We start from the raw sequence: 15771 nt of genomic DNA on the forward strand, positions 1-15771 counted from the left end.
CCACAACCAGTCCATCTGCCAAAAAATAGCATTGGCACTGTTATTATTTTAGTCCGGTTGGCACCATGTAGGCACATAGGTATGTGTGTGTGTGTGTGTGTGTGTGTGTGTGTGTGTGTGTGTGTGTGTGTGTGTGTGTCCAGCTTGTCAATGAATAACTCTGAAAGCAGCAAGTTTTATCTTTTGTGTGTGCCTATTGACAACTCAACACTTCTGCTTTTTAGGGACTGGTCTCCTTTGATTCATAACTTTTTGTCACTAAACTTTGAAAAAACACAATAAATGCAATTTAAAACATGTGAGGGGCTTCCTGACAGCATTTCCCTAAAAACATGATGACAAACAGATAGAAGAAGTTGACCATGTTGTTAAATTCTCAGGAATTCAGTTTGATAATTAATTCAGCTAGGAGGACCATACCAGAGAACTGCTTAAGTGCCTAAACAAATCTCTATTTGTAATGCAGATGTTCCAGGACACAGGTGATATAAAAATAAAAAAAGCTAGCGTACTATACTTACTTCCATTCCGTAATGTAATATGGTATTATTTTTTGGGATAACTCATCAAGCCAAGCTATAGTTTTCCACACCCAAAAACATGTAATAAGAATTATTGTTGATGTGAACTCAAGAACATCCTGCAGAAGCCTGTTTAAGAAACTTGGGATACTAACTACTTCTTCTCAATTTACTCATACCTTAATGAAATTTATCATTAAAAGTATATCTATCTATATGTGGTGCCTGTTCTTTCAGACGTGTCCAAAAGAACAGACACCACATATACAGGGTGTACATAAAGTCTGGGAACACTTTCAATTATTTCTTGCACGAGAACTAAACATTGTATAGATGTCATACATATTGCATTTTGAAGAGAAACACTGAAAGTTCTTTTACAAACATTCGATATGCAAACCATGAATGACCCGGCAGACATCAACACAGTAATTGAATTCTTCCCATACCCGTCCCAGCATGGCGTCGACTGTGGCAGTCACTTTCCGTATTCTCTACCAGATCTCTGCAACAGCACATGGTAGAGGCAGTACATACACTAGATCTTTAATGTGTCCCCACAGAAAAAAGCCACACAGTCGAAGTTGAACAGCTGTAGTACACTTGTTTTTGTCAAACTCCAACACACAGAAAGCTCACTCCGCACCTGAACTCACCATGTTTGCAACTAGCGCTATCGGCAAATTACCAAACCATGCTGTGGTGGTATACATGGCGGGGGAGGGGAGAGGGGGGGGGGGGGGGAACGACCTTTTAGGGTTTCTCTTCTTGAAAGAAAAACCCCTGACTACACTATATTTTTTCCTTTCCCTGAGAGTTAAGGGACCACCCTCATCCCCCTTACCCTAGGGATGGGTGCTCTTGGCCTCATTCACACCCTGAAGAGGTTGCTCTGGCAGGCCTTGAAAACAGTGCAACCAGTTGTAGATTGCGTCAAACATTGGAACTAATGATATCTTTCATCTGTGCTACTCACGTAGCTGACTTTGCATCTGTGCTACTCAAGTAGCTGACCATGTTTGGAGTGCACACAAGGATTGTTTAGTCCAGATAATTACAACTGTAGGAAACCCATGACCCAAAGAAATGTCCTCCACGAGTGAGACTATTAAAATGCTAGTGATCAACTTCCAAAGAATGCACAACAAAATACCAGAGATTGAAGCACTCCTATAAAGCAGCTGAGCTCACATAGTACTGGATGCAGAAAGCTGAAACTGACAGTAGTGAGATTTATTGGGTATTTGAAGAACAGACTTATGGGAAATGGAGATGGTGTATTCACTGCAGAACACAAGAAACTCAAACTCTTAAAGATGAAAACTAAAGTTGTGTACAATATTTGGCATCATTTAGTGTGAAGAGTGGGCATAAAAACATAATTTGAGTGTTCCCTTGACTACCTGGCTCACCCTAAAATGTAACTAAAAACTTCAGCTGTTTAATACATACTGTATGTTCCCCAATCACACTGTAATTGTTGAAGGAGGCATTAATCATCCAACAGTCAGTTGCAGTAATTAAGAGTTTTGCAAGTATGTCAAGACAGCCTTCAAAACAATAGTTAATGCTTTCTCTGAAAACTGCTTAGAACAAATTACTCAGAAGCCCACTCATGATGGAAATAGGTTTGATGGCAATGAATGGACTTGACCTCTTTGAGGAAGTTCAAACTCATACTGGTATCAATGATCAAGGGGTAGCTATAACAATATTGATCCATATGTTCAGCAAACAAGATTCAGAGATGGTACTGGCATATCTCAGTGTGAAAGTTGAAACATTCAGCTCTGGACAGGTGGTTTAAGTTTAAAATAATAGATAACCATGCATTTGACAGATACTTAGGACCAACTAGGTGGTGGGAAGGACCTCTCTATAGTATACAGACTCTATAGAGAAACTTCTACAGAAATAATGACTACTGCATAACAGATATAAAACAAAGCATAAGGCTGGAGAGATGCTGAATGAAATGGACTTACAGTAGTTGTCAAAAGGGCAAGTGTAAAGCCTTCAATGACTGGCATAGCCGAATCTTATTGAAAAATATCTCACAAAACCGAAAGATATTTTGGTAATATGTTAGGCTATTAGTTTTTATATTATTTTATAATTAACATTACCACCATAACACAATAATATTTCAGAATATTAAGTCATTTCACCGTAGCAAAATACTGTACACGTCTGTGACTACTTCATCTGATGGACCTCTCCCCACACTAGCCTCAGAATATAATAATGTAATGTCACAAATAAATGATATTTATGAAGGTAATGAGGGATTTGCACCTGAACATACATGCACCCCATGAAACAAATTTCGAAATGACAACTGGTTACTGTCTTCTAGTGTTTCACTTCATACTAAATAACAAAAACACCAAACTTGGAAAACAAATTTATCTGTTTAACAGCAGCTTTGGAGATAACAAATTATGAGTTTCACATAAAAGCCACAATAAATCATTTCAGTTGTGATAATTTTTGAAACAACATGCTCAACTTGGTTAAACAGATTCACAATTACACTATAAATGAAATAATCCCTTATGATAAAAATGAACATGTTCTCACAATTATAAATATGTCTTAAAGAAACTTTGCTCACTGTTGGTATAACAAAAAAAAACACCATCTGACTTACTCACTACATCTTTTATTTTAATTTCTGGTTTCAGTATCAGGTAATCTTCTGATATAACAGTAGTCCTGCAAAGTGCAGTTCATCCAAAACAATGAGAGGATGCAATAAAAAATTGTAAAACTGAACTTACTGTTTAAAACTCACCCTTTTGGACAAATTATACTTTGAAGCACTATTCTTAGATCTCAATATCATCTACCACATCAAAACTTGTAATCAAAATAAAAAATATACGTAGTGAGTAATCCAGACAGAGTATTTTTTTTCCCCTTAAAAACTTTATGTTATGTAAGTATTTTTAGTTGCTACAAGGACTATATCTGCTAAAAAATAGATACACAATATATCATATTTTGAACACATTAGCCCAGGAAACATATTTCAATAACAACTGATTATTGTTCACAAATACACATACACATGTATGCTATTCACACACACACACACACACACACACACACACATACACAGTGCATGAGGGGGGGGGGGGTTGAGATGGATGGATGGATGGATACGTGTGTGTGTGTGTGTGTGTGTTTGGAAACAAATATAGGAGCATTATGTATCTATAATTAAAACAGAAGTGTTAAACAGCATATAAAGAACAGAATCAGAATATAATATTTACATATTATTTCTAAATAAAAGGGATTTTTGTACAACAATGAAAAATACTGAATGAAACACAAATAATGGAGTGAGTAAAAATAAGTATTCATCACACAGAAGGGTTGTTTGTTTCTGTTCAAACCATTGTTCAAGACAATTTTGTATAAATGTCTGCTCAATACTTTCCACTACAGTTAAATCAAAAATACCTGGCATTTTGTAACAGTATTACTTTTGGAGATAATTATCTGATACTCCTGAGACAGTAATTGCATGAGTAAAAACAAATGCATAGGAAATTTGTCTCAACTAATATGACATGTTCAAATATCTTGTGGAGTCCTAAGCATTAAAATTTAACTAAGTTCCCAAGCATCAAAGAGCCAAGGTTCAGTAAAACTGCTCCACCATGCTCACAGTAATGACAACAGTAGTAGAAAAACTATCAATTAAAAAACAAGCCATTAAATATTATTTTCCCTAGTAGAAGTAACAAGTTTATTGCCATTTCACAGGATGAAATATTACCCACAAGTAGCGAACTGTTTATATGTCATGCAATTTTAGGAACAACAGAGCACCACCCATCTTAAAGTCACAGATTTTGAAGAGCAACTGCACCACATACACTGCTTCTCTCTCTCTCTCTCTCTCTCTCTCTCGCTCTCATTCATTCTTCATTTCAAATTTTCCTTTCTCAAAGCATTTCAACAGCTGTTATGCATGCAGAACATCTGTAGCATGAATTGACGGATGTAGCTGGCACCAGAATGTACTGATTTTCTGTCAGGGCAGAACATGCTTATCAGGTAATTAATGCAGTATGTAAGGAGGAAGAATAAGTGAATGAGAGTAGGAGGTTTGTACAGAGAGGTTGCATAAAACTTTGTAGAATTAAGTGAAGTGACTCAGAATACTTGCTAGGAGCTCTCTTTAAACTCATTGTCGGATGAACAAATACAACCCTTATTGGATTATACAATTCTTGTACCAAAACACAGCCATTCTGTACAGTGAAGACTGTAATCCTCTCTGACAATTTCAAATCATAACAAGACGTATGAGCAGTCCAAGCAGAAAATGTCTGAGAGATTATTTCATGCACAAAATGTACTGGTTAATTAAAAGCAGTTTGTATAAAGAGCACCAAATAGCATGCACACAACACATTTTGTAGAGCACAAGTGATACTACAAAGACAAGAACTTTAGGGCATCACTGAATACATTTGTAAATAGGAATGTAATTAAAGGTAGGCAGACATTTTTGCTTAGCAAATGTAACAAGAAACAGATTTCAGGTTGCCTCCATGGTCAGCATAAAACATTCATCTCTGAGATTAACAATTTTGAGTACAAATGGACAAAACTGAAGAGTTTACTACATTATGTGTAGACTTGTATGAGCTGAGCAGAACTGTGAAGGATGAGAAAGACATACTGTGGTTTAATAGCTCTGACAGAGAGCTGTTCCAAAAGCAACAAGAGCTTCACTGCAGATTTAATCATAGCCTAAAGCCACACAGACAAACAAGAGCTGAATGAAACCAAAAGCAGCATAAGGAGAGCCATGTGTGAAGCATTCAGAGAACTTAAAAATAAAATTCTGTCTTCCAACCTAACAGAAAATCCTAAGAAGTTTTGGTCTCATGTTCAGTAAATGGATCAAAGCCATCTGTCCAGACACACAGTGGGCGTAACAGCATCATAACAGAGCATTACAGAGAAAAAGCTGAAATACTTAATTACTTTTTTTCCAAAATTGTGTCACTTAGGAAGATCAGACTATGATTCTTCCTTTAAATCACTGCACAAATATCAAAATGTCAGAAACTGAAATAAGTGACTGCATGATCGAAAATCAGCTGAAATCTCTCAACAGAAGAAAGACATCTGGAACTGAAGAGATACCTGTGATTGGAAAAATTCCAAATTTTCAAGAAAGGTCATCAAGCAGATGCACGAAACTGTTGGCAAACATCATTGATGTCGGTAAGTTTTAGAATTTGAAACAAGTTGTATGCCCCTGTATTTATGGAGATCAAAAATCTTCTCTGTAGAAATCAACATGGATTCCCAAACAATGATTGTGTGAAATCCTACTCGTTCACTCTGTTCACAAGATGCAGAAGTCAGTAAATACTGACAACCAGATTGATGACATGTTCTATGACTTCCAGAAGATGTTTGGTACTGTTCTGCATTGTTGGCTAATAAATAAAATACAAGCATATGGAACATTAGGCCAACTTTGCGATTGGATTGATGAGATCCTAGTAAAGAAAACATTAGCAAACAGAATATGCAGCATGTCACTGAAAACAGGGAGAAATCCATGAAAGTAACTTTGGGGGCACCTCAGGAGAGTTACAAGGTCATTATTTTGCACAATATATACAAATGACCAAGTGGATGATGTCAGAAGTTCTGTGGGGCTGTCCACGGGTGATGCTGTTACACTCACTCAGAGAAGTCACAACGATAGGAAATTTTAGTAAAATACAGAAAAACATGCAGACAATTGGCACTTGATACAGGAATTGTTAGTTGATGGCAAAAACACACAAAAGTAATGTATTACAGATAAGTGGGCAGAAAGACTCATTTTTGTATGATTGGACAACTGCTGAACATTCACTGGAACTGAAACAATCCTCAGTACTTATGAATCATCATCAGTTTATTGTGTACAGAGGAGTAAAGCACATACAGAGGTCAGCATAAAGAAATGCCATTAGAATAGTGGATAATGACGATGAGAGACAACGTAAACTTTAGGATGCTGTGAGAGAGCAAACATATCTGAACCACACAGCTGTACTATTTGTGCAATTCCTTTCTATCCACTCTTAAAGCATGGAACAGGGAAAATCAGCTTGGGGAGTGGTGGAAAAGGGATAACCTCTCACTCACTCAGCCTAACCAATAAGAAGTCGATGCATGGTGACTCAAACATGACATTCACATCCTACATTCTTCCTCCTGCTACCCTTCCAAACAAGGCCCCTCCCCCAACACACACACACACACACACAGAGGACCAACTGTGGGACATTCTGTATGCTTGTCCTATGACTTGAGTTGAGAAACCTGAATACATATTCAAAAGTTTAGATGTCATCAAGTATACTAATTGTACTCCAGTGTAACTCTTTGCATGAAGTGGTAAGAGATCTAATTTTCCTAAAATTGTTTCTAATATCTGTCTAGATTTTGCACTTTTTTGATCAAAATGTACTCAGTGTTTAGATATGATGTCAGTCTTTAAAATTATGTAATATAAATGTGTGACCATTACATACTTCAGTTTGCTAAAAAGCAAATTCTATCACTACCAAACACAGAAATGACAGTAAAACATCATAATTAATTTTGAATATCCTCTAAATAGTTACTATTACATTCAAGCTGCACACAATCTACATAAAACAAAAATCTACAAAAATCATAATTACGACAATTACTGGCATGACAAAAAGGTCAACAGAATTATTCTTTTGTAAAATAACTTATTTTTTTAGATCACAATTCTCAGGACCATTATACAAATTCCATTCAGCACATGGTCATATAAAAAGGAAGCATTTTAGTATGAAGAATTATATTCACTCGTTTCTGTTCTGCATTAGCAAAATAAAGCAGAGATTATCTTCTGGCAAGACATGGCTCTCTCTATCACATACACCACACATATAACAAAATTAACAGCTGTATTAGACATCATAATCATACAATCAATAACTTAAATAAATGTTCAAGCACACACAATTACTTGTAAATATCACAGAATGTTGCTGAGATACATGATAAAACATGCTGTCATTCAGTCAATAATTTTAAAAATCTGGCAAGACAGGCAGAAAACCTGTTTTTATTAACAAGATACTATAAATAAAGACTCTGTGTCCAAATACTGGTGTATAACAAGCATTTTCAGGAAAAGAATGGCCACATATAACTGGTACAATTGCCTCAAAATCAGTTTACATCATTTTTAAAAACTTTGCCGTAACGTTTTGTCAGATCCTTCACAAATTCATTTTTCAAGATCTTCAAGCATCTGTAATCAAAAATAAATATTTTACTTTGAGGAAAATACTTTTTATTTTCAAAAATGATAAAAAGTACGATGTAGAGTTCTACATATAAATATATATAGTTAACACAGAGACACAGAAAAATATTCGAGTATAGGAAAAAGATAAGGCTCACCAAATGAACATATTTAATAATAACGGATGAGATTTAGATAATATGTCATTTAATATAATAACTGACAGAGGAGCATGTATTGGAGTCTTTGACTACTTTGTTACAATAGAGTATGCATTATCTGAATGGTATAGGAATCTTTGTGGAAGGTATATCTTCACAGTTGATACTAATTCAACAATATACTTATCAAAAATTAATTTTCCCCCTAGCTTGTATTTAAAAGTAAATGATGTGTATTGTGTTTTTGCAATTATTTCCAGCACATTATGCCTCAATTTGTAACAGAAGTCCACAATCCCAAACAAATTTTGCATTTGTCTATCGAGAAAAAAAAAAAAATGTTACTGTACTTTGTCCTGATATCAGAACATTTCAGATCAAGACTACTTCTGGATACAATTCAAACTTGTCTCTACTGAGATGGGCAGATACATATTTTTCTTAAAAAAAATGCTCAGAATGTGAAAACATTTGAGTGAAAGACCCCTGAAATTTTGTAAAAATTTGTAGCAGGAGTCTTTTCTCCATTTCATCAATCTTTGGTTCATATATCATATGTAACTGTTGTTTCTGCAAGATCTGACACATTTAAAATGTAAACAATTTTCAGACTTCATATTCTTTCACTGAATTGGCTGAAATGTTCATATTATTTTCATTTGTCATCCATGATTCACTTCAAAACAGGTTTTTCTAATTTCCTATTATTATTTTTGCCTGGAAGGAAACTAAGGTGCCCCAATCCCTTAATAATGCACATGAACACTTCATTTCCTCTATCCTGCCACCTTTACTTTTTTTGTTCATAACTGTTATTTTGAATCTGATTAATTCTTATCAGCAAAGGATTTATATCACTGTCTATAGCTACATCTATACTCCGCAAACCACCATGAGGTGCTATACTCTGCAAACCACCATGAGGTGCATGGCAGAGGGTATGTCCTATTGTATCAGTTATTAGAGTTTCTTCCTCTTCCATTCACGTATGGAAGGCATTCACGTATGACTGTTTGAATGCCTCTGTATGTGCAGTAATTATTCTAATATTATCTTCACAATCCCTATGTGAGCAATATACATGGAGTTGTAGTACATTCCTAGAGTAGTCATTTAAAGCTGTTCTTGAGACTTTGTTAACAGACTTTCTCAGGATAGTTTATGTCTATCTTCACAAATCCTCCAGTTCAGTTCCTTCAGTATCTCTGTGACCCTCTCCCACAAGTTAAACAAACCTGTGACCATTCATGCTGCTCTTCTCCGTACATGTTCAATATCCCATGTTAATCCTATCTGGTACGGGTCCCACACACTTGAACAAGATTCCAGAATCAGGTGCACAAGTGATTTGTAAGCAATCTCCTTTGCAGATTGATTGCACTTCCCAGTATTCTATCAATAAACTCTACCACCTGCTTTACATTCGACTGAACCTATGTGATCAATCCATTTCATATCCCAACAAAGTTTTACACCCAGATTCTTGTAGGACTTGGCGGATTCCAACAGTGACTCATAGATTTTATAGTCATAGGATTCTATGTTTTTTCATTTTGTGACGTGCATAATTTAACATTTCTGAACATTTAAAGCAATTGCCAATCTCTGCACCATGCTGAAATTTTATCAAGAATTGACTGAATATTTATGCAGCTTCTTTCAGATTTCAGATAGTACTTCATTAAAAATAACTGCATCATCTGAAAAATGCCTGATTTTACTATTAATCTTGTCTGCAAGACCACTGATATACAAGATGAACAGCAAAGGTCCCGACACACTTCCCTGGGACACATCCGAAGTTACTACCACATCTAGTGATGCTTCTCCATCCAAGATACCATGTTGGGGCATCCCCATCAAAAAGTCCTGAACTGAGCCACAAATTTCACTTGATAACCCATATGATCATAATTTTGACAATAAGCACAGGTGTGGTACTGAGTCAAATGCTTTTCAGAAATAAAGGAATACTGCATTTGTGTGGTTGCCTTGACGGAAAGCTTTCAGTATGTCATGCGAGAAAGTATGAGTTGGGTACCACATGATCGATGTTTCCAGAGTCTATGCTGGTTGGCACTGATCAGGTAATTGGGTTCAAGATGCCTCATTAAGTTTGAGCTCAGAACATGTTGTAAGTTTCTTCAATAAATCGATGTCAAGAATATTGGACGGTAGTTTAGTGAATCACTTCTACTACCCTTCTTGTAGACAGGTGTGACATGTGCCTTTTTCCAAGAATTGGGTATGGTTTTTTAATCGACTAATTTAAGATAGATTATAGTTAGAAGAGAGGCTAACTCAGTCACAAATTCAGTATAGAATCTGACAGGGATTCCACCAGGGCCTGGAGCATTGCTCAGTTGTAATGATCTCAGCTGTTTCTCAACACCACTGACACTAATACTTAATTTAATTCATCTTTCCAGTGGTACAAGGATTAAATTGGGGGCAATTCTTCTGGGTTTTTCTTTGAAAAGAACATTTGAAAATGGAGTTAGGCATTTCAGCTTTTGCTTTGCTGCCCTCAATTTTAGTTCCTGCCTCATTCTCTAGGGACTGGACACTAACTCTGGTGCCATTAACAGCCTTTACATACAACCAGAATTTCTTTGGGTTCTGTGAAAGATCACTTGATAATATTTTGCTACAGAAGTCATTGAAGACATCACGCATTGTACTCTTGATAGCCAAACAGGTTTCATTCAGCATCTCTCTATCTAGAGCCGTATGTTGTTTTACACCTAATATGCAGTAATCTCTGTTTATTTAGAAGTTTCTTTGCAGTGGCTGTGTACCAAGGAGGTTTCGACTCATTAAAACTGTTCTACTGGGTTCATATCTATACAGTTCATTGTCAACTATTCTTTTACACTTGAGCCAGAGTTCCTCTACATGCTTCTGCCAAGTGCTGAAAGTTTCAAGTTCCTCATTGAGATATGACACTACTGATTTTTTATCTAGTTCACTGAACATTTTATTTTTATTTATTCATACGGCTCACATGCAGTTTAAAATTACAGGTATGTAACATTAGTAATACTAAATACAACAGGTATACAAAAATACAAAACTACATATAAAACTACCTAAATGTCAATATCTTGGTTCCTAATCCATACAAGAGCCATATTATCAGCTTTCATGAGGTCACTCCAACTCCCCTGGTAGGAATGCTAGGGGCATTCATCTCTAATGTGCTTAGTTGTCTGTTTCAGAGCCCCACAGTCACAAACCGGAGATTCTGTAGCACCCCATTTGTAAAGGGAGTCTGCGCATCGTCAGTGCCCAGTGTGGGCTTTGTTCAATTTTACCCGCAATTTCCTGTCAAGTTCTGTGCCAACAGTACCACAGTTATACTTTTGGAACCACTCACGCTCTTCAGAATTTTCAATAAGGTGATAGCTCTGGTTCTACAGGTCTCTCACCTCAGTATTACTGACATATAGCTTTTCTGCTTGCCGTGAAGGTGGGTTTCTTGAACAGAGTCTATTTCATTGTAAACTTGGTATGTCTTCCTGTACGGGTAATTCCAGGTTCTCCGGTGCGGCAGCTGTTTAGCAACACCGGGGCCCAATACTCGGCTACTGAGAAGACCATCACAATTGATGATGTGCGCAAGGTTTCTGCTGAAGCTCCCCATGTTGTTCCACACAATTTTTGAATAGTATTGTTACGGGTTTTTATCTTGGCAGCAGTATTTTCAAGATGTTTTTTATATGAATGGGTGCAGTCAAGGGTGACAGCAAGGTACTTAGGGTACTTGTTATGGCAAATAGTGTTTCCATTAAGTTTCACTCTGAGCTCCACGTTAGCTTGCTTGTTTGTCATATAGAATGTACATAATTTAGTTTTACTTGTACTGGGTTTAAGTCACCATTTTCTAAAATAGGCACTCATAACAGCAAGATCTTCTGTGAGAATTGTCTCCGCTCATCCAAGATCAGTGGTTCTACAAGCAAGGGTGATATTGTCCGCGTAGCAGAAATTTTGTTGACCTGGTACTGGGGATGTCAGAGATATATAGGTTGAATAATAGGGGGGGGGGGGGGGGGGTTAAGACGGAGCCCTGTAGTGGACCATTACTTAATTTCCTCTCCTTGCTCACATTTTCTCCCAAGTGAACACGAAAATATCTACTGTTTATCATGGTGTTGATGATAGTTAAAATTTTTCAGCATCAGATTGTTTTTAGTAATTTGTATATCATCCCTTCTCTCCAAACTGTGTCATATGCCGCAGTTAGGTCTACGAACATGACAGATGTCTTCATATTTTCTTAGAGGCCAGCCTCTATGACAGTTGTTAGGGCCAGTACCTGGTTGCAGCAACTTCTCTGTGGCCTGAAACCCACTTGCTCAGCTGGGATGTGTTCCGATTTTCGTAATCATTGTTGCGCAACCACATTATGGTCACTGATATCAGTTTCGATGTGGACGTCCTCACAGAGATCAGGCCTATTTGTTGCCATTAAGATACAGTATATTTCCATCATGAGTGGGGTTCCTAAATATCTGTTCTAGATAGTTTTTGGAGAAGGCATTTAGTAAAGTTTCACAGGATGTCGTATCACGCCCACCACTAACAAAACTGTAATTTTCCCACTTAATTGTTGGTTGATTAAAGTCTCAACCAATGATTACAACATGAATGGGGAATTTACATACAAGTGAACTGAGGTTTTCTCTAAATTTTTCAGTTACATTAGGAGATAAGTCTGTTGGGCAATACAAATACCCATTATCATTTTATTCTTAACCCTGATACTGAGTCTTTCCCACAATCTCACATGCAGCTTCAAATTCTACCTCGGTGGATTTAAGTTTCTTGCCTACTGGGAGGGGGGGGGGGAGGGGGGGGGGGGGGGAACGAACACCTCCATTTCTCATTTGCCACTCCTTTCAATATACATTTAAAGTTTCCCCAAAAATCTCACTGCTATCAATTTTAGGTTTCAACCAGCTTTCTGCACCTACTATCATGTGAGCTTCACTTTTTTTGATGAACGCTTCAAACTATAGCACTTTGTTGCAAGTGCATCAACAGTTTACCATTAGGACTTAAAGGCAAGGCGTTTCTTTCCCATCTTTCACTGATACTTCAGGGTTTCGCCATTTATATACACATTCTGTGCTCTGGATTGGGCCTTAATATCAATAGTTCTCCATGCCTCCCAAATCTGTTGAACTCTACCGTGTATCTTTACCTCTTTCTGACAGAGCACATTACTTCCTCAATCAGTTTAAGATTCATCTCCATTTCATTTAATACCTTACATAATTAGGAATGCATTTTTTCAGCTTCTTTTAATATTGCTTTCCCCTAAAGCACTACTTCTACATCCAGTTTTTCATTTCATTTTGCAGACTGATTAGATTTAACTAGTGTGCTCTATCCTCTATGGACACATTAATAAGAACCTAGCTTAGACTGTTCAATGACTTGGCACTGAAACAGTGATTGTCTTTTGCTTGCCCTTTGAATTTAAGTAGTCTAGAAGTGTTATGAGCCAGCAGTATGTGCATGACTGGTACAGTGTCATGATCTAACTCACAATTTGAAATGCAAATTGTAAGTGTCCACTTAATTGGTGAATTAACAACAACAGTTGCAGATTTTCTGCAGGTTTCTGGAGTCAGTCGTAAAAAATACCATAAAAACATTTAGAGTTCATAAGAAAACTTCACTTGCTGAACAAAAAGAAAAAGAAAACTACAAGGGAATTTAAGGAGATTGTCGCCTTTCAAAAGAACACTGCCCTGAAAATGATTTGCGATTTTAATATACATCTAGATCATACGATATCAACGAAAACACGGTGAAAAGAATAGCATAAATAAAATAGTCATAACTGTAGTAGCCACCAGAAAGATCGCGGGAGGCGCACATTGGCACGGCACGTCACGGACGGTAGTTGCCGCCAGTAGAGTCCCGTCCACCAGAGGGCACGCGAGAATTCGGACGCGACCTCTGCCGGCGTAACAACAAGAACAACAACAACAACAACACCGGCAGGACAGGCCGTGCGCAGTCAGTCAACATCGGGCATGCCTAGGACACAGTCCCGGTCTACGCTAAGTGAAGTGCGACGTAACGTGAACAGTGTTACTACACAATTGGCGATGAGTAGGGTCGTTCTTTCGCGTGTTGCGTCGTTGTTACGGTTTCGCAGTTTCTCCACGGCATGGAGGATTTGGTGCGGGTTTTGGTTGCGCAGCAGACGGAGCTCATGGCCACCATGAAACAAGTGCTTCCGGCGTTGCTCTCCACGCCGTCTGCTCCGGCGCAGTTCCCTCCTCCCTTTCCCCCGTATGACGAGACGGCGGAGGATTGGGACGCATATGAACATCGCCTTCGGCAACATTTCCAGGCGTTTCATGTTGCCGATGCGGAGGTATGTCGTGCTCTCTTCTTGTCTTGGATATCTCCCTCGCTGTATCCAGTTTTGCGGCAGCTAGCGCCGTTGCAGGAACCCTCGTCCTTGTTGTTTGACGCATTGTGTTCATTGCTGTCTTCATATTATCGCCGCCGCACGCATGTTGTGGCGGCTAGGGTCGAGTTCTCTCAATGCAAGAAACAGCCCCATCAGTCTTACCGGGCGTGGGCCGCTACCCTGCACGGTCTTAGTCGCAAGTGTCATTTTGTCACGGAGCAGTCGCGGGAGTCGTATGCCCATGTTATGGTCCGCGACGTCATTGTTCGTTCGGCCCCTGATCGGGAGGTCCGGCAACGGGCCCTGAAGTTAGAAGACCCTTCCCTCGAGGAAGTCCTGTCCATTGCTCAATCGTATGAAGTCTCTCACGCTGCAGGTCAACAGCTGGAGGCGTGGTGCGACGTCGCGGAGATTCAGGGCGGCGTGGCCGCGTCCACTGTGTCCGGGGTGGACGACGTGCGAGTGGTACAATCCGGCCGTTACGACCACTCCCGCGCGGCGCGTAAACAGAATTCCGGCCGCCGGCCCCTGTTGCCGTCCTGTGCGTCGTGCTATCTACATCACGATCGGTCAAAGTGCCCCCAGCGTTGGGCCGTTTGTCGCAAATGTCATAAAAACGGTCACATTGCTAAAGTTTGCCGCTCAGCCTCAAAGGAATCGAAGGAAGCAAGTCCAGAGGACATGGACGTTGACATTCAGGAAGTTTCATCGGGTCAGGCTCCCGACGCATCGGCACGCAAACTCTTTATCGAGGTGTCGGTTCGGTCGCGCCGGTTACAACTGCAAGTAGATACGGGCACGGCAGTTTCGTTGTTGAATGCACAAACGTATTCCGACCTTGGATCGCCCCCGCTGGCGCCAGTTTACCGGCGTCTACGCGGTTATGGTAAACAGTTCATTCCCCTACTGGGTCAATTCACTACCGACGTGACTTACAAATCAGTCACTCGGTCTATTACTTTTATTGTTGTCAGTGATGCGAGCTCCGCTAACCTTTTTGGCCTGGATGCCTTTCAAGCTATCGGTTTTTCTATCGCTGACACCATACAGTTGGTCTCCGAAGACGTTCCCTATCACTCATTGGAATCTTTGATCTCAGACTTTCCAGATATTTTTGAGGAGGGCCTGGGGCGTGTTTCTGATTTTGAAGCTCACTTAACGTTGAAGGCGTCGGCTCGCCCGTGTTTGCTACGCGCGAGGCAGATCCCCTTGGCTCTCCGCCCTCAGGTAAAGGAAGAGCTAGACCGGCTGACAGCCCTAGGGGTCGTTCTTCCCATTTCTTCCAGTGAGTGGGCTTCGCCCCTCGTTATTGTCAAGAAGCCCTCGGGAAAATTACGTCTTTGT

The 15771-nt window shown here is 39.0% G+C and overlaps 1 protein-coding gene across 1 annotated transcript in view; it reads right to left on the reverse strand.

The window, feature by feature from the left end:
* Positions 1-2911: 2911 nt before the first annotated feature.
* LOC126094601 (xylosyl- and glucuronyltransferase LARGE1-like) overlaps positions 2912-15771 on the reverse strand; it is a 154631-nt gene continuing 141771 nt past the window's right edge. Inside the window, exon 14 of the mRNA XM_049909074.1 lies at positions 2912-7839. Coding sequence (XP_049765031.1) covers positions 7758-7839 — 82 coding nt within the window. The 3' untranslated portion in view covers positions 2912-7757. The remainder of the gene's footprint in view (positions 7840-15771) is intronic.

Source organism: Schistocerca cancellata, chromosome 8, assembly GCF_023864275.1.
Source record: "Schistocerca cancellata isolate TAMUIC-IGC-003103 chromosome 8, iqSchCanc2.1, whole genome shotgun sequence".
In the NCBI taxonomy this organism is placed as follows: Eukaryota; Metazoa; Arthropoda; class Insecta; order Orthoptera; family Acrididae; genus Schistocerca; species Schistocerca cancellata.